Here is a 22,796-nt window from a genome sequence, read left to right on the forward strand (position 1 = left end):
TCTCAAATCCATTGGCATGGGGGAAGAGGACGATTCTAGCATTTAAAAATAATTCTGAATGGTTGGAATTGATCGCTATATACCATTCATTCACTGGTTCCTTCAAATAGTTCCCTCCATGCCTCTTCTGGGGATTACCCAGCCCGGTCCTTGCCAAGGGCTGGAAGTCAAGTCTGGCTTCTGTGTGATTTTCTGGGGATTTCCTACTTAAGGCAATGACTGGAGGATTGGTTAGAGGTAGGAGCTAAACCATCAATCCTAGATAATTATGGGGAGCATTATGAAATACCAGGTCCATAGAAAGTGTCATACTGAGTGAAGTAAGTCAGATAGAGAAGGAGAAATATCATATGACATCCCTTATATATGGAATCTAAAAAGAAACGATACAAATGAACTTACTTACAAAACAGAAAGAGACTCACAGACTTAGAAAATGAACTCATGGTTGCTGGTGCAGTGGAGGAATAATTAGGGACTTTGGGAAGGTCGTGTACACACTGCTATAGTTAAAATGAATAACCAATAAAGACCTATTGTTTAGCACATGGAACTCTGCTCAATGTTATGTGTCAGCCTGGATGGGAGAGGGACTTGGGGGAGAATGGGGACATATTTATGTATGGCTGAGTCCCTTCACTGTTCATCTGAAACTATCACAATATTGTTAATTGGCTATGCTGCTGCTGCTGCTGCTTCTAAGTCGCTTCAGTCGTGTCCAACTCTGTGTGACCCCATAGACAGCAGCCCACCAGCCTCCCCCAATCCCTGGGATTCTCCAGGCAAGAATATTGGAGTGGGTTGCCATTTCCTTCTCCAATGCATGAAAGTGAAAAGTGAAAGTCAAGTTGCTCAGTCGTGTCTGACTCTTAGCAACCCCCATGGACTGCAGCCTACCAGGCTCCTCTGTCCATGGGCTTTTCCAGGCAAGAGTACTGGAGTGGGGTGCCATTGCCTTCTCTGGTTAATTGGCTATACTCCAATACAAAATGTTTTCAGTGTTAAAAAGAAAAAGAAAAAAATTAAATACAAGGTTCAAAGATTCTAGAAGCAGAAAGTGAAGATGGTATCACCAAGAATTTAAAGCCTAGTTGGTAAAGAATCCAAAGGAAAGCAGATCAAGAAGAACCAAAGAGTAAATATACAGAATGGACTATTACTCAGCCATTAAAAAAATAATGCCTTTGCGCCAACATGGATGGACCAAAGATTATTATACTAAGTGAAGTAAGTCAAAGACAAATGTTATATGCTATCAGTTATATGTGGAGTCTAAAAAATGTTATATTTACAAAATACAAATAGACTCACAGACATAGAAGATGGACTTATGTTTACCAAAGGGGATAAATTTAGTAGGGGTTTGGAAGTAACATATAAACACTACTATATATAAAATACATAAACAACAAGGACCTAGTGCATAGCACAGAGTACGTGCTAAGTCACTTCAGTCGTGTCTGACTCTTTGCCCTTTGGACATGTAGCCTGCCAGACTCCTCTGTCCATGGGATCCTTCAGGCAAGAATACTGGAGTGGGTTGCCAGGCCCTTCTCCAGGGGATCTTCCTAACTGAGAGACTGAACCCAGGTCTCTTAAGTCTCCTGCATTGGTAGATGAGTCCTTTACCACTGGCCCCACTGGGAAGCCCATAGCACAGAGAGCTATATTGAATATCTTGTAAAAGCCTATTATGAAAAAGCATCTGAAAAATAATATGTATATGTGTGTAATATGTATATACAACTAAATCACTTTGCTATACACCAGAAACTAGCACAGTGCAAGCTGACTATAATTCAATTAAAAAAAGAAGAACCAAGGAGGTCATGATTTCACATTGATAACATATTAGCCTGAAAAAAAGGAAGGGTAGGTCATCCCTTCTTAAAAGATTACTTATTAATCAAGCAGGGTATAGGCTCAGCTACTGTGAAAGAATCTCCAAATTAGTGATTTACAATGGAAACATACTTTCCTCTCATATAATATGGAGTGATGAGAGCTGGAGGAGGGTACCTCACAAAGGAAGGTCAGAGCAGTCAAGAACGTCAGGATTTAGCTAATGCTTGACCAATAGCAACAACTGGTTAAAGGAGGAAGGAGAAGGAAGAGCTTGTGACAAGCCCTGAGGTCCAAGGGGCTGCAGGTGGTTGACTGGTGGGAGAGAGGACCAGGAGAAGAGGCTGGGGCAGTGGGTGGTGCCACGTGAGGATGGCGTCGAATAACTGTAGCAACCTGTAGAGCAGCCTTTCCAAAATCTGGCTAGTGACTGCAGCCATTTAGGGCACTTTTGAAAAATAAGGATTCTAGGGCCCCAGCACAAACCTACCTGAACAAAATCCATGTTTTAAGGAAGCTCCCCATGAGATTCTGGGATACACTGCTGAAGATGGTGGGGGAGTGTGAGGAGGCAGGGACCCTGGCCAGAGGCCGCAGCACTGACTTAAGTTGGAAAGATAGAAAGAGAGAGGTTGTGTGACAGCTTCTTGGGCAAAGGTAAAACAGGGGAGAGGATGAAAATGAGAGCACTTTTGTGATTGCGCTAGTGGGATGGAGAGCGCAGCTCAAGCCTGCTCGTTAGGTGCCCCAGTAATGGCTTTCCCTCTCTTCACCTCTGCAATTTGACTGTGGGCTTTGGGCTTCTTCTAGAATCTAAGGCTGGATGTTGCCTCTCAAAAGAGGAAAACTACCCCACCCCAGACAAATGGCAGCCTGACTGCTTCAGAAATGACCAAACCTTTAGAAAATCCAGTGATGGTATCTGAAGACTGGACTTTTATGATATTCATTCATTGTTATCTGTTCCTGGCCCTTAGAGGAGTTATTTTTTCTGTTTGTGAAAGAATTTTTTTCATTGGCCCCACAAAAGATTGATTTGCAATTATCTTTGTGTAAGAACATGACATTTTGACCCCTTGTTTTCTCACTGTTATGAATTTGGATATAGTTGTCCAGTGCCTCTGGAAATGATGATGAAAGTGAAAGTGTAAGTTAGTCACTCAGTCATGTCTGACTCTTTGCAACTCCATGGACTATAGCCCACTAGGCTCCTCTGTCCATGGAATTCTCCAGGCAAGAATACTGGAGTGGGTTGCCATTTCCTTCTCCAGGGGATCTTCTCAACCAGGGATCAAATCCGAATCTCCCGGATTACAAGCAGACTCTTTACCAACTGAGCCACCAGGGAAGTTACAAAATGGTGATGGAAAGAATTTAATTCTGTATGAAAAGTCCAGCTACACAATGCATTTTCACTGGATATGGGGCACTTAGATAAACACATCCCTCCATTCATTCATTGAATAAATCAGTCATGGGATTAGAGCTTAAACAGTAATTAATAGAAAAGGGAAAAGGAAAAGACTACAAGGAGCTGATGAGATAAAAATTAAAAAATAAAAGAGCTATTGTCAGGCAAAATGATGAAAAATTGTTGCCTGCCATACTGTCCTCTTTATATTTACTGGTCATATTTGCTAGAATTCTATGTTTGACTATATCTTCACTGCCCCCATAAGTTTCTGGACTGGCATAGGTTAAAGATGAAATGCTATACCTCCTCCCTGAAAATCACTTATTTAGCTCAAGTTAAAGTTTAAATGTTCATTGAATAGATGTCATCCCAGGAGCAGAGAAATTATTGTTACTGATCTCCTTGTATATAGTATGTTATAGGCTGCTGAATTTAGAGGTAATTTGTTACATAGCAGTAAGAAACTGGCAAATTGGTGTTTGGGGTTGGTTGGGGAGGGTGGTTTACTGGTCTTCTGTGTATATAATATGATGAATTTAGCTTTGTGATTTTCCATATGACATTGTTGTTTAGTTGCTAAGTTGGGTCCAACTCTTTGCGACCCCATGGACTGTACCCCACCAAGTTCCTTTGTCCATAGGATTTTCCAGGTAAGAATACTGGAGTTGGTTTAGCCATTTCCTTCTCCAGGGGATCTTCTCAACCCAGGGATCAAACCTGCACCTCCTGCTTGGCAGGCAGATTCTTTACCACCGAGCCACCTGAAGCATATGGCATAGCTAGTGTTTAAATTCTTTTTCCCCTACCCCTCTTTGACTGGCTTCCTCTTACTAACCTTACAGGGCTTACATTGGATAACACTTCTTTTAAGATTCCTTCTCTAAATATCCACATGTGGACTAGGTATCCTTTCTATTACCCTGACCTTCTTTCTTATCAATACTACTAACAGCTAACTTTTATTGAGCATTTACAATTCTAAACTTTAGGTGTAGATTATCTTTTCCAATCCTCTCAACCTTCCAATGATATAGGTGCTGTTATTTGTCCATTCTATAGACAAGGGACTGAGATACAGAGGAGTTAAGGAAAGTCTTCCAGGTTACCCAGCTGGGAAGTATTTATTTTCTGAGCCCCTCTAGGCAGAATGCCAGGCTGGCACTTGCTGTGTTTCTCAATCTCTCTCTCTCTTTTTTATCTCTCTCTCTCTCTACTATTTAATGAATGATAGGACTGCAGGGACTTTGACAATAGACTTATCCCACTGCACATGAAATTGTAAAGTTTGCAAATCTAACTCAAAGTTACACTACATTCTTGAAGTTGTCTATATAAAAGCATTCCCTGAATGAACAGTGCTGCTTGCTCTAGTTAACGCCTGCAACTACAGAGGCAGAAACCCAATGAAATGTCCTCTCCTTGTTCCCCCAGAACTTCATCTGTCAGGTCCCTCTGGAAGATAAACCCCCAGAGCAGCAGAATGCCCTGTTCTTTCCCTGTGGCTGCCTTTCCTCAGCCTGTCAGGCCAGAACAGGCCCTGGGAATGTGAGTGGAGTGTTTACAGAAGTGTCTATGTAGGGTATACATATAATTTCAGTATTTATCTGCAAAATACTCATTCTGCATTCTTCATAAGGTATGCATGCCTTCCGTAAAAGAGACAGAGGAGACAACTCTAGAGTTATGTATAGATTTCTCAACTTTTTACCTGAAACAGTGTCTGAGAGACCATTCCTCAGCAGGAACCTTCATTTCCAACAAATCCAGCTAGCCAACGCTGTGATTCTAGAAGATCTGGCAGCTTAAAAAAAAAAAGAAAGGACCAGATACAAGAAGGCTGTGAAAAGCCATGTCCATAGAATTCTCCAGGCCAGAATACTGGAGTGGGTAGCCTTTCCCTTCCCTAGGGGATCTTCCCAACCCAGGGATCAAACCCAGGTCTCCCCCATTGCAGGTGGATTCTTTATCATCTGAGCCACGAGGGAAACCCAGTAATACTGGAGTGGGTAGCCTGTCCCTTCTTCAGCGGATCTTCCCAACCTAGTAATAGAACCAGAGTCTCCTGAATTGCAGGCAGATTCTTTACCAACTGAGCTATCAGGGAAGCCCCTGTTCCACCAGAACCTGGGTTCAAATCCCAGCCCCTACTATTTACCAGCTCTGTGATTTGGCAGTTGTCCAAACTCCCTCTAAATTCTATTCACAGTGGTTTTTCTGGGCCCTACTGCCCAGTGTAAGGGATTCATTGACTAACAGAAAATACAGAAATCTCCCTCAGACTGGAACCAGTGATGGGGGCGGGGGGTGCCATTTAAGAGGCCCTTTTTCAGTATCTTTGATTGGGATAAAGCATGGTTATTTAATTCACACCGATTCATATGAGACCTGGGTACTTGTTCATTTTAAGAGGTAATATTCAGCATCTGATAATGGTAGTTGTTCAAAAAGCATGTGTGGAATAGAGAGAGGAGAAAGAGAGGAAGAAAAACTAATCCCTGCCTCACAGAGTGGTTCCATGAGGTTGAACAATTTTCATAAGTTTCCTGTCTCAGTGCCTGGCACATAAGGGGAACTTGAGATTTGTTCCCTTTCCCGCTCTGGTTTAAAATGCAAAAGTTATCTGGGAAACAGCACATTCAAGCACCAAAAATGGGTGTACATTCATTTACAGGGTTTGTTGACTTTTAAAAATGCACAGTGTGAGAGTTGCAAGTTAAATTTTATTTGGGGAAAAATGAGAGACAGCATTTCAGATAGCTCTGAGAAACTGCTCCAAGGAGGAAAGGAGGGAACGAGTATACACAGGAGCTTTGCAGCAAAGAGCAGGTAGTCAGAACATCATAAGATTATTGTTAGTTAAAGAAAACCAGATATTCCAAGTTAAGGAATTTAGCACTTTTCTATGTATGGGAAGATGTAAGGGTCTGGGCTCTCTAAAATCTTTGTTTTGACACGCGCCTCAGCTATCTGGGGCCGTATCCTGTGTTTTCACATCCTGCGTTTCCTCAGGGCTCACCTGAGGGAGTGGTTGTAGTCTGATGGTTGCTAGATGGCAGGTATTCTAGTCCTTCCTGAGTTTCCTCAGGGCTCACCTGCTCGCAAAGGAGAGCTGCAGTAACTGATGACTGTGAAATCCCTGTTTACTGCACAAAGCAAAGCCTGAAGAATGGGACCAGAAGAAGAAAGTGTGTGAGAGAGTCAAGGAAGACCCGTAAAGTTTCATAGATTCGGTATTCCTATAAGAAAAAGCCACTAGGGTTGTGTGGGGGGAAGTGCAAAGGAGGGGCAGTGAGGAAGGACCTTCCTGAGAAGGCAGGAGGCAGTTCAATAGCACGGTGGGATTGAAAGGCGTAAAGCAAGGGGAAAACCTCACCTATGCCACCTGCAGGACAGATGAAATAACCGCAGACCAAACAGGACCGGGAGCCCCGTAGTCTCAAATGCTAAACAGATGGAGCTATTGTCTCTGATTCCCAGGTCTTGAGACTCTCACTCCATTATCAAAAGACCAACAACAAACCTGTTTGCTTTGAGAGTTTAGTTCCTGGGAAATAAATTTTTAAAAAGACTTAACTGTTGATGATATATCTTTGGTATCTTTTTCCAATAACAGTTAGCTACAGATTTCTCCAAGTGATTTTGTACTTTTCAAAAATAGTTAATTTAGGTCTAACTCAGGTAAGAGTTTTTTGTTTTGTTTTGTTTCGTTTTTAAAGAATACACTGTGCAAAGCCTTGCTGGATGGGGAGGGCTCAAATGTAAACAGTAAAATAAAGGTAGCAAGAACATTCCCTTTGTCATTGAAAGGCTGGCAGAACCAGATGTATGGGTGATGGATGCCATTATTCTCTTTCTTGCACATAAGATGGCTTTATGAAATGAAAATATAAGTTGCTTATTGAAGCTAGGGCTTAAAATATTCCCAAACCCAAAGTATTATACATACTAAAATTAATTAAAATGAGAACCAGTGAGGTTTCTCAGAGTATGGAAATACACACAAAGTAATGTTAAGTGAAAATATTACACAAAAATGCTATACACCTGCCAGTTATGATATAAAACATTTTTATGTCATTGACAAAGTCAGAAGAAAATTTGTAGCACTGCAGTAGTTGATTTAATACTCACTGAGTTTCTGGTGCTGTTTACAAGTTTGGAAATTTTTTCTTGGTAAATATTAAGTCTTTCCACGTATGTACATTTAAGGTACACTTAAGATGAGTTTCCTGAGAACATAATGCTCCAGTGGAATAAGCAAGAGTTGATGAGGGAGATCTTAATTTGCATTTTTCCTCCCTTAAATGCCTGAAATATCTTGAGTATAATGTTGCGTGAATAAGGCTTTTAGTGTTTAATGTGATATGACTTAAACATTCTCTTTATGCTAGGGTCTATAAAACCTTTGCTATTAATGGCTGTTACTTTTCATTTTTATCTACCAAATTTACTAAGGAAGAAAAAAATACGTGAGGTTTCCATTTGTCTGCTCAAATATTTTCTATTATTTCTGGCAATAAACTTTATTCTTCTTAAAACCAGAAACAACCCACTTGGAAAGAGAGATGGTAGGTGATCCATCCTCTAAATATGATGCTGTCTTGATCCTCCCAACAGTCTTGTTGAAGTACATAGGAGAATAGTCAGTGATATCAGAACTGGAACACTAGTAAAGCTATATTTTCCTTATTTTTGCACAGCTAGTAGTAGTAAAGCCTTGCCATAACACCGTAAATGAAGTCTGAAATATTACACCAGGAAAACACAGATTTGCATTATTTCAAGGTTAATCAAGTAACCAGGATATGCCTATACAGGTGACCTTCCTGGGCCTTTCAGGGCTCCAGCTGTGGGATGCACACACACATACCCACCCTGATCCCAGTGGCAGTTCAGCACCAGCCGCTGTCCAGTCCTGATGGGGATAATTCCAGGACTGGTGAGGGAGGGCTTCCTGGAGAGCAGCAGAGTCCAGGATTCTCCAAGGTAGTTGAGACCATTTTTTTTCAGGTTGATCCAGAGAGAACAACTGGGATAATACTGCGGATTGGAGACCACCCTCCCTTCTCAAGATAGGTTTGCTGGCCATTTCCTCACCAGTCCTACCCCTTTCTCAACATCTTTTCTGCCTCAACCAGGAGGATAAATTTTTTTTTTACCCACCTCTGATTGAGAATGGGAGCTGCATGGAGTATGGAACCCATTTCCAGTATGTCATATCCAAACCATGAAATTGTACTGAATTTGTAGAGTCAGACATCAAAATCAGATCTCCTGATTCCAAGAACAGACTCCCTCCCCTACTCTGCTAGCACACTTCAGAACTACCATCCTTGAAATTATTCTCCCAGGTTGCAGAGGATAGCAGACGTACCACCCTATGTTTGAAGAGTTCTTGCCTACCACCTTCTTCTAAAGGGAAAGCAGACCCACCCAGAATCAGAAGTCCAGTTCCATACTCAGTTTTCAAAATCTGGGGTTTTCATTGTGCAGATGACTGAAGAAATGGTGATAGAGTAATGTGGGGGTGTATTGTGTCATTCTTAGAGTTTTAATGTGTTTTTACAGGCTGCTAACTTACTTAGCACAGCTCATAAATTCTGCCTGCATTTCACAAACCACTTGCTTCCTCACTATCTTAACACATCTTATGAGTTTCATCCACTCTATTTGTTTTTCTTGTCTTTTCCAGTAGAACTGAATATTCTCAAATCCTACAGCAAACATATATTATAAGCAGAAAGACCTAGGGTAAAAATAAGATGAAAAAGCAGAGAAAGAATTTTATTTTAGTGTCAGAAGAAACAGAAACTAAAAGAGAGCAGCTGAGTCATGGTAATGGTGGAGTTTAGAGCAGAAAGTGGGGGGGCTTCCTGCCAAGAGGGGACAAAGTATCAGTTGCTGGAATTCCATTGACTGTGGAGACTTACTGGGAGCCTCCATGAGTTAGTGTCTGCTCCTTTGGCACAGCTAAATCATAACAAATACAGTTTTATTCCAAGAAGCCATGCTTCCCAACCACCTCCCACCCTCTTCCAGCTTCCACTTGTGAAATTTTCCACTTGGAAATCTCACTCAGAATAATAATAATGCTGGGGAACTTGGGATTGGCATGTGCAAGGAGGAGATGACTGAGGAAAGGGGAGTGAAGGAAGTTCATAGAACCATGGGGAAAAGTGAAGGACACCATGGGATAACCACTGTGTGAATCTAGTTACTACCTGACTTATTTTGAGAAGGGTTTATATCTTGGACCCTCATGAGAACTATAAGCAAATAGTCCAGTTCAGGCCATATCATCATTTCCTAGGGCTACAACAGTACAGCACCACAAATTGGGTGGCTTAAAACCACAGAAATTTATTCTCATACTTCTGTAGGCTAGAAGTTGGAGATCAGGATATTAGCAGGATGATTCCTCCTAAGGGATCTGAGAGAGAATCTGTCCTGTGCCTCTTTTCTAGCTTCTGGTGACCACTGGCAATCCTTGGTATTCCCTGGCTTGTGAAAGCATCACTCCAGTCTCTGCCTTCATCATCACATGGCCTTCATCCAGTACCCATGTCTCTTCTTCCTCTTATAAGAACCCCTAATACCAGACCACCTGACCTGCCTCTTGAGAAACCTATAGGCAAGTCAGGAAGCAACCGTTAGAACTGGACATGGAACAACACACTGGTTCCAAATAGGAAAAGGAGTATGTCAAGGCTGTATATTGTCACCCTGCTTATTTAACTTCTACGCAGAGTACATCATGAGAAACGCTGGGCTGGAAGAAACACAAGCTGGAATCAAGATTGCTGGGAGAAATATCAATAACCTCAGATATGCAGATGACACCACCCTTATGGCAGAAAGTGAAGAGGAACTAAAAGCCTCTTGATGAAAGTGAAAGAGGAGAGTGAAAAAGTTGGCTTAAAGCTCAACATTTAGAAAATGAAGATCATGGCATCCGGTCCCATCACTTCATGGGAAATAGATGAGGTAACAGTGGAAACAGTGTCAAACTTTATTTTTTTGGGCTCCAAAATCACTGCACATGGTGATTGCAGCCATGAAATTAAAAGATGCTTACTCCTTGGGAGGAAAGTTATGACCAACCTAGATAGTATATTAAAAAGCAGAGACAGTACTTTGCCAACAAAGGTCCATCTAGTCAAGGCTATGGTTTTTCCAGTGGTCATATATGGATGTGAGAGTTGGACTGTGAAGAAAGCTGAGTGCAGAAGAATTGATGCTTTTGAACTGTGGTGTTGGAGAAGACTCTTGAGAGTCCCTTGGACTGCAAGGAGATCCAACCAGTCCATCCTAAAGGAGACCAGCCCTGGGTGTTCATCGGAAGGACTGATGCTGAGGCTGAAATTCCAATACTTAGGCTACCTCATGCGAAGAGTTGACTCACTGGAAAAGACTCTGATGCTGGGAGGGATTGGGGGCAGGAAGAAAAGCGGACAACAGAGGATGAGATGGCTGGATGGCATGAGTTTGGGTGAACTCCGGGAGTTGGTGATGGACAGGGAGGCCTGGCGTGCTACAGTTCATGGGGTCACAAAGAGTGGGACACAACTGAGTGACTGAACTGAACTGAACTGAGTCATACTGGACTAGAGATTTTATCCAAATGGGGATTCCCAGGTAAAATACAGGACACTCAGTTAAATTTGAATTTAGATATACAACGAATTATTTTTAAGTGTAAGTATGTTCCAAATATTGCCCAAGACATAATCATACTAAAAATTATTCCGTGTTTAACTTAAATTCAGTTTCTTTCATATTCATTTTTTCAATTGTGGTAAAATACACATAACATAGAATTTATCATCTTAACCATTTTAAACAATTTTGTCAGTTCAGTTCAGTCGCTCAATAGTGTAGTGTTAAGTATATTCACATTGTTGTACAACCAACCTCTGTAACTTTTCATTTTGCAAAAACTGAAACTCTATATTCATTAAACAGCAATTCCCACTTCCCCTTCCCTTAATCCCTGGCAATCACCGTTCTACTTTCTGTCTCTATGAGTTTGACTACCCCTAATACCTCAGGAAAAGACTCTGATGCTGGGAGGGATTGGGGGCAGGAGGAGAAGGGGATGACAGAGGATGAGATGCCTGGATGGCATCAGTGACTCGATGCACATGCGTTTGTGTGAACTCCGGGAGTTGGTGATGGACAGGGAGGCCTGGTGTGCTGGGATTCATGGGGTCGCAAAGAGTCGGACACGACTGAGCGGCTGAACTGAACTGAACTGAATACCTCATATTCAGTCCCTGGTTAGCAACTGTGCACACACACACACGATACCTCATATAAATAGAATTATGCAAGAGTTGTGTTTTTTTAATAAACTGACTTCTTTTACTTAGCATAATTTCCTCAAGATCCATCCATGTTGTAGCATGTGTCAGAATTTCCTTCTTTTTTAAGATTGAATGGGGTTCCCTGGTGGCTCAGATGGTAAAGAATCTGCTTACAATGCAGGAGACCCAGGTTGGATCCCTGGATCAGGAAGATCCCTTGGGGAAGGGAATGGCTAACCACTCCAGTATCCTTGCCTGGAGAATTCCATACACAAAGGCAGGCTTCAGTTCATGGGGTCATCAGTCAGACTGAGCAACTAACACTTTCACTTTCGCTTTAAGATTCAGTAGTATACTACTGAATATGTATACCACATTTTGTTTATAGAATTTAAATTGAACTGAGCACTTGCATTTTTATTTGCTAAATCTGTTTATTTCCAAATCGTCTGAACGTCCAAATCGTTTATTTCCAAACACATTATTCTAGATGAGCTTTTTCTAGGAATTAGACCAGAGGAGGGGTTTATCCCAGATATCATCTATACTAAGGAACAATCAGGAGACATAGCTAGCAACATTTTTCTTTTGTGATTTTGCACAAGTCATAGAATGTGGTTCAAAGGAATTCTAATTTAAATTAGAATTAGAATTCCATGTCAGGAGTTCCTGAACAGGAGGCTGTGCAAGAGTTGCAGGAGTTCTGTGAACCCCTCAAAATCACAAGCCATGTTGAGTATATGTGTATCTTCATGAGAAAAGGAACCGTAAGATTTTGCAAAGGTGTCTAAGAACCCCCACCCACCCAAGGATGTCAGGAGACACCATCCTAATAACTGAAGGCATAGCTGTGAACTCAGGGAAGGCATTTTTGCTGGAGGCTTGAGTATTATTAGTTTTCAGACGACCAATTTTCTGATTACCCCACCTTAAAAATGGAGAAAATCTCAGAAATTAACTAGTTGAAAGTTTACCCATGTGCTGAAGCATCTCTCTCAAATGAGGGATGAGTATGAGATGCCATGCTTCTACATCCTTCACAGGAGCTGAATGGAAGCCAGTTTAAGTGGATGCTAATCTCTGTGAATTTTCTGATGATGGTTAACCTTAAGAGGCATATGCTTTAAATGCAAAGTCCCTTAAAGAGATTAACAAAGTGAGAGAGAGAGAGGCAGAGGGCAATGCCTGAGCAATAGACAACCTTACTCCCTGTTGAAAGCTAGTGACCATTTTGATAACTACTACTTTGTTTTTCCTTTAGAAATCCTTCTTCAATTTACCAATAGCTCTTACCAACGAGCTTGATTGGCCCCAGCTATCAGGTACTACTGGATTTCTGTACTCCACCAGCAGGTATGTATGTCTGCACACCCTCAAACATGTCAATGTGTCTATATAAGGAACAATAGGAGATGGGCTTTGTTCCCAAGATGTTAAAATGAGAATCATTAGAAATTGCTTCCGGAACACAAGTGACACAACAAACCCACCACTGACACAGGGTCTGCCTTGTGATGGAGTATCATGCAAATTAAATTCTATCTGAGCTGGCAAGGAAAGAGCACTCCTGCTCAGGGGCTCTAGAGCTGACCTCTGATAAAAAAGACTCTAGCACACCACTGAATTTTTCTGACTCAAGAGACAAAGTTTACTTTCTTATTTATACTCATATACATACATGAACATTTTAAAAGATAATAGGCAAGTCTCAAAGTCCTAGAATCATTCTTGCCCTTATGCTCTGAAGTTGAAAGTATAGATGACGCATGGCAAGTCTTAAGTGTCACACAGACCCAGCGTGCTCTGTGTCCCTGGGTGTTGACTCGGGGCCTGGGAACAGCCAGTGCCCCCCTTCCTTTCTGCACCTATTCTGTCCTCAGACCAGGGGGTTTCTCTCTGATCAATATGAAATCCCACTAGTTCCCAATCCTATTGCAGTTTCCACCCATCATCCTGTCAGAACCCAGCAGGCAGACAGATCCTCCTTAGCAAGTCAGAGAGGTAAAAGGGAGAGAAAAAGTTGTGAGTCTTCAGACACAAATGGCTTATAATTCTTATAAGGGCTTTGCAGAGAGATTCTGACTGCATGACACAAAGGAAGGAACCATCTAGCTGTGGCTTATGTGAAAATCATCTCTATCCTGAGTTAGCCTATGCTGACCTAGCACCTTCTTGTATTAGGCTCTATGTTGCTATTTACAAAACACACTCTGTTCACAGAACTTGCTCTACGTTGACTCTAAGCACTGTCCTTATTAGCTTTATTTCCAAGAAGGTGCACACCCTGGCTGGTTGGCCACCTGCCCTGTGAGGTTTTTTCTCTCTGTATTTGTGGGGGCCCAAGGAAATGGCAACCCACTCCAGTACTCTTGCCTGGAAAATCCCATGGACAGAGAAGCCTGGTAGGCTACAGTCCGTGGGGTCACAAAGAGTCAGACACGACTGAGCGACTTCACTTCACTTCAAGCTATCTGGTTGTCTTTCTCTTCGTGTCTAGTTGCCACCTGTTTCTGTGTTCTCTACCATATAGCTACAATGACAAAGAATATATTTAACTCCTTTTGATAGAAAAGGGAATTCTCTATCTGGAATAAGAATTGCAGTGGATCCCCATTAAGCAAAAACATAGCAGCATGATGGTCCCAGGGTTACCATTCAGTATGTCCCTTGTAGCAGTAGCTTCTGTTAAACCATCTCATATACTGTCATGCAAATTATTTTTGTTGTTGTTTAAAAGCTAAGTCACATCTGACTCTTTGTGACCCCATGAACTGCAGCACACCAGGCTCTTCTGTCCTCCACTATCTACTTTGCTCAAATGTATGTCCACTGAGTCAGTGACACTATCTAGCCATTCTATCCTCTACTGCCCCCTTCTCCTTTTGCCTTCAGTCATTCCCAGCATCAGAGTCTTCTCCATTGAGTTGGCTTTTCACATCAGGTGGCCAAAATATTAGAACTTCAGCTTCAGCATCAGTCCTTCCAAAGAATATTCAGGGTTGATTTCCTTTAGGATAGACTGGTTTGATATCCTTGCTGTCTAAGGGATCCTCAAGAGTCTTCTCCAGTACCATAATTCGAAAGCATCAGTTCTTTGACACTCAGTCTTCTTTATGAATCACAGCTATGAGTACATGACTAATAGAAAAAGCATTGCTTTGACTGTATGTACTTTCATTGGCAAAATGATGTCTCTGCTTTTCAATACACTGCCTAAGTCTGTCATAGCTTTTCTTCCAAGGAGCAAGCATCTTTTAATTTCATGGCTATAGTCATCATCGATGGTGATTTTGGTGCCCAAGAAAATAAAATCTGTCACTGCTTCCACTATTTGTCATGAAGTGATGGGACCAGATGCCATCATCTTAGTGAGAGAGTCAATTCCTAGGCAGGTTGATAAGAAGTCCGGGGGTCCCCAAGGAAAGAGGGGTCTGGAATTCTCAAGGTGGAGGAAAGGACAAACCTTTTTTTTTCCTCTACATTCCTTAGGATTATATAACAATAATGTATTTTGCTTGAAGACAGTTTCTGGAAAAAAAAAAAAAAAACCTGGCTAATCCTGTTATCTTAAAATGTAAATTATGGTCGTGAGTCTAGTAAGGTCTTTATAACCTCCATAGTTCATCAGGCATTCTATCTATCAGATCTAGGCCCTTAAATATATTTCTCACTTCCACTGTATAATCATAAGGGATTTGATTTAGGTCATACCTGAATGGTCTAGTGGTTTTCCCTACTTTCTTCAATTTGAGTCTGAATTTGGTAATAAGGAGTTCATGATCTGAGCCTCAGTCAGCTCCTGGTCTTGTTTTTGTTGATTGTATAGAGCTTCTCCGTCTTTTGCTGCAGAGAATATAATCAATCTGATTTCAGTGTTGACCATCTGGTGATGTCCATGTGTAGAGTCTTCTCCTGTGTTGTTGGAAGAGGGTGTTTGCTATGACCAGTGCATTTTCTTGGCAAAACTCTATTAGTCTTTTCCCTGCTTCATTCCACATTCCAAGGCCAAATTTGCCTGTTACTCCAGGTGTTTCTTGACTTCCTACTTTTGCATTCCAGTCCCCTATAATGAAAAGGACATCTTTTTTGGGTGTTAGTTCTAAAAGGTCTTGTAGGTCTTCATAGAACTGTTCAACTTCAGCTTCTTCAGCATAGCTGGTTGGGGCATAGACTTGGATTACTGTGATATTGAATGGTTTGCCTTGGAAATGAACAGAGATCATTCTGTCCTTTTTGAGATTGCATCCAAGTACTGCATTTTGGACTCTTGTTGACCATGATGGCTACTCCATTTCTTCTGAGGGTTTCCTGCCCGCAGTAATAGATATAATGGTCATCTGAGTTAAATTCACCCATTCCAGTCCATTTTAGTTTGCTGATTCCTAGAATGTTGACGTTCACTCTTGCCATCTCTTGTTTGACCACTACCAATTTGCCTTGATTCATGGACCTGACATTCCAGATTCCTATGCGATATTGCTCTTTACAGCATCAAACCTTGCTTCTATCACCAGTTACATCCACAACTGGGTATTGTTTTTGCTTTGGCTCCATCCTTTCATTCTTTCTGGAGTTATTTTTCCACTGATCTCCAGTAGCATATTGGGCACCTACTGACCTAGGGAATTCCTCTTTCAGTATCCTATCATTTTGCCTTTTCATACTGTTCATGGGGTTCTCAAGGCAAGAATACTGAAGTGGTTTGCCATTCCCTTCTCCAGTGGACCACATTCTGTCAGACCTCTCCACCATGACCCGCCCGGCTTGGGTTGTGCTGCGGGCATGGCTTAGTTTCATTGACTTAGACAAGGCTATGGTCCTAGTGTGATTAGATTGACTAGTTTTCTGTGAGCATGGTTTCAGTGTGTCTGCCCTCTGATGCCCTCTTGCAACACCTACCATCTTACTTGGGTTTCTCTTACCTTGGGCATGGAAGAAATATCAATAACCTCAAATATGCAGATGTCACCACTCTTATAGCAGAAAGTGAAGAAGAACTAAAGAGCCTCTTGATGAAAGTGAAAGAGGAAAGCAAAAAAGTTGGCTTAAGGCTCAACATTCAGAAAAATAAGATCATGGCATCTGGTCCCATCACTTCATGGGAAATAGATGGGGAAACAGTGGAAACAGTGTCAGACTTTATTTTGGGGGGGCTCCAAAATCACTGCAGATGGTGATTGGAGCCATGAAATTAAAAGACGCTTACTCCTTGGAAGAAAAGTTATGACCAACCTAGACAGCATATTCAAAAGCAGAGACATTATTTTGCCGACTAAGGTCTGTCTAGTCAAGGCTATTGGTTTTTCCAGTGGTCATGTATGGACATGAGAGTTGGACTGTGAAGAAGGCTGAGCACTGAAGAATTGATGCTTTTGAACTGTGGTGTTGGAGAAGACTCTTGAGAGTCCCTTGGACTGCAAGGAGATCCAACCAGTCCATTCTGAAGGAGATCAACCCTGGGATTTCTTTGGAAGGAATGATGCTAAAGCTGAAACTCCAGTACTTTGGCCACCTCATGCAAAGAGTTGACTCATTGGAAAAGACTGATGCTGGGAGGGATTGAGGGCAGGAGGAGAAGGGGACGACAGAGGATAAGATGGCTGGATGGCATCACTGACTCAATGGACATAAGTCTGAGTGAACTCTGGGAGTTGGTGATGGACAGGGAGGCCTGGCGTTTTGCGATTCATGGGGTCACAAAGAGTCGGACCAGAGAAGGCAATGGCAACCCACTCCAGTACTCTTGCCTGGAAAATCCCATGGACGGATGAGCCTGGTTGGCTGTAGTCCATGGGGTCGCGAAGAGTCGGACACGACTGACCAACTTCACTTTCACTTTTCATTTTCATGCATTGGAGAAGGAAATGGCAACCCACTCCAGTGTTCTTGCCTGGAGAATCCCAGGGACGGGGGAGTCTTGGGGGCTGCTGTCTATGGTGTCGCACAGAGTTGAACATGACTGAAGTGACTTAGCAAAGAGTCGGACACAACTGAGCGACTGAACTGAACTTATAACCTCCAGACATTCTTTTGATTCACTGTAATAACTAATTAAAAAGTATATAACTCCATTGCTAACACTAGTGAGGGGGCACTCTTTCTGCCCCTTCTGATGTCTATGTCAGAAACTTTCTCTATCTCTTATATACTTTAATAAAACTTTATTACACAAAAGCTCTGAGCAATCAAGCCTCGCCTCTGGCCCCAGATTGAATTCTTCTCCTCTGGATGCCAAGAATCCCAGTGTCTTTTGTGGTTCAGTAACAACGTTTCATTAGTCTCTTTATTGTTGTGTTTTAAGCCAGATTTTTCACTCTCCCCTTTCACCCTCATCAAGAGACTCTTTAGTCCTTCTTTACTTTTTGCCATTAGGGTGGTTTCATCTGCATATCTGAGGTTGTTGATATTTCTCTCAGCAATCTTGATTCCAACCGTGATTCATCCAGTCCAGCATTTTACATGATGTACTCTGCATCTAAGTTAAATAAGCAAGGTTACAATATACAGCCTTGATGTCTTCCTCTCCCAATTTGAACCAATCAGTTGTTCCATGGCTGATTCTAACTGTTGCTTCTTGACCCGCATACCGGTTTCTCAGGAGACAGGGAAGGTGGTCTGGTATTGCCATCTCTTTAAGAATTTTCCACAGTTTGTTGTGATTCACACACACAGTCAAAGACTTTAGTGTAATCAATGCAGCAGAAAGAGATGTTTTTCTGGAATTCCCTTGCTTTCTCCATGATCCAACAAATGTTGGCAATTTGATCTCTGGCTCCTCTGCCTTTCCTAAACATAGCTTGTACATCTGGAAGTTTTCAGTCCATGTATTGCTGAAACAAACCTAGCTTGAAGGATTTTGAGAATCATACTGTTCATGGGGTTCTCGTGGCAAAAACATAGTGGAGTGGGTTGGTATATCCTCCTCTGGTGGACCCATTTTGTCAGAACTCTTCACTATGAACCTTTAGCCTTGGGTGGCCCTGCATATCATGGCTCATAGCTCCATTGAGTTATGTGAGCCCCTTTGAATGATGACAAGGCTGGGATCCATGAAGGGATTGCAAATTATTCCTTCAGATAGCCTGTGCTAGGCCAGTCTCCTTTAAAGAACAAAGAGTTATGAAGTGTGTAAAAATCACTGAAGAGAGATTGGCATTAGAATGAGGATCCTCTTCTGGCAGAACCAGAAGAATAAGTAGAACATTGACTTAGAAGCAGTGTTTGTGAGAGATGTGGCAGCTGCCTCAGGCATTTTGAGCAAATGTTCCTTTGGGTCCAAATGCTTATCAATATGGGATGAAATTTATGGATTTCTCTATTCAACTGGATCTCTGGAAAGTGCCTCTTGCCTCACCCTTTGGATGTTCACAGTGTTATTTTGAAAATGTACCTTTGAAAGCAAAAACATGTACATTTGAAAGCAAAAAATTGTCATTTGGAAGAGAAGATGGTTGTTTTCCTTTCTTTATTCTGTCAAACCCTCCACCTACTCAAAATGTAATGTCTCCTTTATGAGATGAAAGTAACTCTAATTGAAATTACATGCATGCATTTAAAGACAACATAACAACTTAGTTTTATAAATCTTTACATCACTCAGTTGAATCAACATTAATAAAATCTGTTCTCTTGACTCTCAGGCTTCAGAAAATTCAAAAAGTAATATCCCTTAAAACTATGTGCTGTCTGAAAGAAATTGAGTAGGTTGAAGGCAAAAACAAAAAATGAGGCTGGCAGCTTAGGGGCTGGGAGCCTGACAACAGGGAGAACTCTAGAAGCAAGAAGAAAAAAACCATTTTTTAAAGATTAAAAATAGTTATTTGTGTTCAGAACACTTTAAAATGCAACTAATGTAACAGGAAAGTCCTATTTCAGTTAAAGAAGCCAAGGCCCAGTAACCCGTATAGAAGGATATAAAACAATACCAAAACTTCAGGAAGGAAGAACTTCTTGCTTAAAAGCAATGTATTAATAGCTGAGGGATATTAAGAGATACAAACTTCCAGGTGCAAACTAAGTGAGTCTCAGGAGTGAAGTGTACAGTGAGGAAAATATAGTCAATAATTACATAATAACTTTGTACGATGATAGATGGTAACTAGACTTATGGTGATCATTTAGAAATACGTAAAAATATTGAATCACTATGTTGTGTATCAGGAACTAACACAGTGTTATATTCAATTATATTTCAAAAAAAACTCATAGAAAAAGATCAGATTTGTGGTTACCAGAGGATAGGAAGAGGAGGAATTGGATGAAAACAGTCAAAAGGTACAAAGGTACAAACTTACAGCTATAAGATAAATAATTACTAGGGACATAATATACAAAATCATAAATATAATTAACACTCAGTTCAGTTCAGTTCAGTTGCTCAGTCATGTCCGACTCTTTGTGACCCCATGAATAGCAGCACGCCAGGCCTCCCTGTCCATCACCAACTCCCGGAGTTCACACAAACTCATGTCCATCGAGTCGGTAATGCCATCCAACCATCTCATCCTCTGTCATCCCCTTCTCCTTTTGCCCCCAATCCCTCCCAGCATCTTTTCCAATGAGTCAACTCTTCGCATGAGGTGGCCAAAGTACTGGAGTTACCTATTATACATTATATATGACAGTTGTCAAGACAGTAAACCCTAAGTGTTCTCATCACAAGGAAAGTAATATTTTATGTTGTATCTATAAGAGATGATGGCGCTTCTCGGTTGGTGCAGTGGTAAAGAATCTGCCTGCCAATGCAGGAGACACAGGAGACATCGGTTTGATCCATGGGCTAAGAAGATCCCCTGGAGGAGGAAATAGAAACCCACTCCAGTATTCTTGCCTGGAAAATCCCATGGACAGAGAGCCTGGCAGCTACAGTCCATAGGCAAAGAGTCCAAAATGACTAAGCAACTGAGCACATAGAGATGATAGATGTTTACCAAAGTTATTGTGATAATCGTTTCACGATAGATGTAAGTCAAATCATTATGTTGTACATCTTTAACTTAAATGGTACTGTGTGTCAACAGAAAAAGCAGCATCTAAAATTCCAGAGCACTGTGAGTCCGTATGGTAGAGTAGGAAGAAGTCTGTGTTTACAGATGAAAGAGTGCTGGTTCTGTGTGGCTGCAGGTAGAACATTTAGCATTCCTGGACTTCATTTATGTGATGAAGGGGAGTTGCACCTGCTGATCTCTGAAGTTCTCTCTGTTATTCAAGTTTGGTTGCTGTTAGGGCAACATGACTTTTGAGTCTGTGTCCTTCTTTAGCTGCTACTTGCATTAGAACCATTAGGAAAACTGCTGGGGAGAGATGCTCCTCCTTCTTGCCACCTCCTATGCTTTTTTCCAACCCTTAGCTAACTGTGGCTCGTGACTAATTTTGTGGGTCAGAGTCTGAAATGTTCTAAGAACCAAATTTCTGTAGGGCCAGGGTTACAGTGCAACAGAAGTCAAGCTCATGCGTAGTAAGCCCTGCATTAGGTGTTTGACCAGCTATTAATTAAAGTGGTTCTCTATTATTATCTTTTATGCGTACTATTGCCTCCAAGCAACAGCCAGAGAGGGAAACGGGTGACTCCAAATCCTTAACAGAAATAATCACCTGAACCCAACACATCTAACCTGAGCATTTATGGTTAACCAACTCCCCTTCTGAAAGTGAGGCCAGAAGTCAGAGAAGTTCTGCCTGCCAGGGCTAAATGATAAAGAAGTTCTTCAAAGCTGGGAGGCAGAACCAGCTGGAAGGAAGAGCAAGGCAACAATCACAACTTTTTTTAAAAAAAGTAAGAAACTGCTGTTAGCCTTAAAAAGTCATGAAAGCCAGGGCCTCCCTAGTGGCTCAGTGGACAAGAATCTGTCAATGCAGAAGACATGGGTTCAATCCCTGAGCCAGGAAGATCCCACATGCCACAGAGCGACTAAGCCCATGAGCCACTGAAGCCTGCATGCCCTGGAGCCTGTGCTCTGCAAGAAAAACCACCACAATGAGAAGTCCCCACACAGCAGCTAGAGGGTAACCCCCGCCTGCCCAAACTAGAGAAGCCCAAGCGCAGCAATGAAGACCCAGTACAGCCAAAAATAAATTTTAAAAGTCACAAAAGCCAAAAGAGCCAAAAGCAATGACCAAAGTTACCATATCAAGCTAGAGAGATAAGAGTGAGACCAGTGGGCCAACATAAATTGGTGCAAAGTAGATGGAATTTTCTAGAGTAGCTGTTGCTCCCTCTTCTTCTGACTTAAATTTGCTATTTGGGCCAGAAACAAGGCAAACACATAGAAAGAAATAGACAAAGCCATTGTTATAAATGGCACAGTAATGCTATTCAAGGACATTTAAATACACATCTTTGATGAGAAGTGTCCTAGAATCTGAGTGTTAAAGGTTATCTATTCTCTTCAATCCAATAGACATTATATGAGAGAACAATTTTGAAAAGCAATGTATAACTCCAAATCAAGTCACTTGGGGCATTAAAAACATAAAATTGGAGAGATGGGATTTGAAGCTAAGATTTGCTAACCTAATTTCCTGTTTGGAAAAAAAAGAAGAAGAAGACATGTACATACGAGGCACTAATGGGCTTAATAACCTTATTAAATCCATTATTCAAAAATTGCAAATGATTAGCCGTCTTATAATTATACTTTGCAAAACAAATAATTAGCCAGAGAGGTGGTAATCTGAGGTTGGACGAGGCCAGCTGGAGTAGGAGATAGACTCCATCAGGGATTTTCTAGGTGTGGTCCATGGACCTCTGAGGGTGGGTCTCTAAGACCCTTTCAGGGGGTCCACAGGATAAGAACAGTATCTTCACAACAATGCTAAGACAGTAGTTGTCTTTTGCACTGTGTAGCCATTTAACTGAGGTAAAAAAGCAATGGTGAGTAAAACTGCTGACATATTAGCATGAATCAAAATTGCACTAAAGCCATATTAATGATCATAGTGGCCTTCACCTCCACACCTCCTAGATTAAAAGAGAGGGGACATCTGCCCTTGAAAATGTCGCCTATAAAATAGGAAAAAAAAATATTAATTTTATTAAAGTAAGTACATGATTTTTAAGAATGTCATCTGATGAAACAGAAATATGCATAGAGCACTTCTGCTGCATAACAAAACATGATGTTTGGCCTAAAGAAAAGCACTTGTGTGAGGGAGCTGAAAACTGAATTAGTCAGTTTTTCATGGAACCCCTTTTATTGAAAAAGACTGGAAAACAAATTGTAGTTATTTAGACTTGG

At 41.5% G+C, this 22,796-nt stretch overlaps 1 protein-coding gene across 1 annotated transcript in view; it reads left to right on the forward strand.

Annotated features, from left to right (window-relative positions):
• AOAH (acyloxyacyl hydrolase) overlaps positions 1-22,796 on the forward strand; it is a 197,201-nt gene that overhangs the window by 98,965 nt on the left and 75,440 nt on the right. The window contains exon 12 of the mRNA XM_069588031.1: positions 12,821-12,912. Within this exon, the coding sequence (XP_069444132.1) occupies positions 12,821-12,912 (92 nt within the window). The remainder of the gene's footprint in view (positions 1-12,820; positions 12,913-22,796) is intronic.

Source organism: Ovis canadensis, chromosome 4 (genome assembly GCF_042477335.2).
Source record: "Ovis canadensis isolate MfBH-ARS-UI-01 breed Bighorn chromosome 4, ARS-UI_OviCan_v2, whole genome shotgun sequence".
NCBI classification, from domain to species: domain Eukaryota; kingdom Metazoa; phylum Chordata; class Mammalia; order Artiodactyla; family Bovidae; genus Ovis; species Ovis canadensis.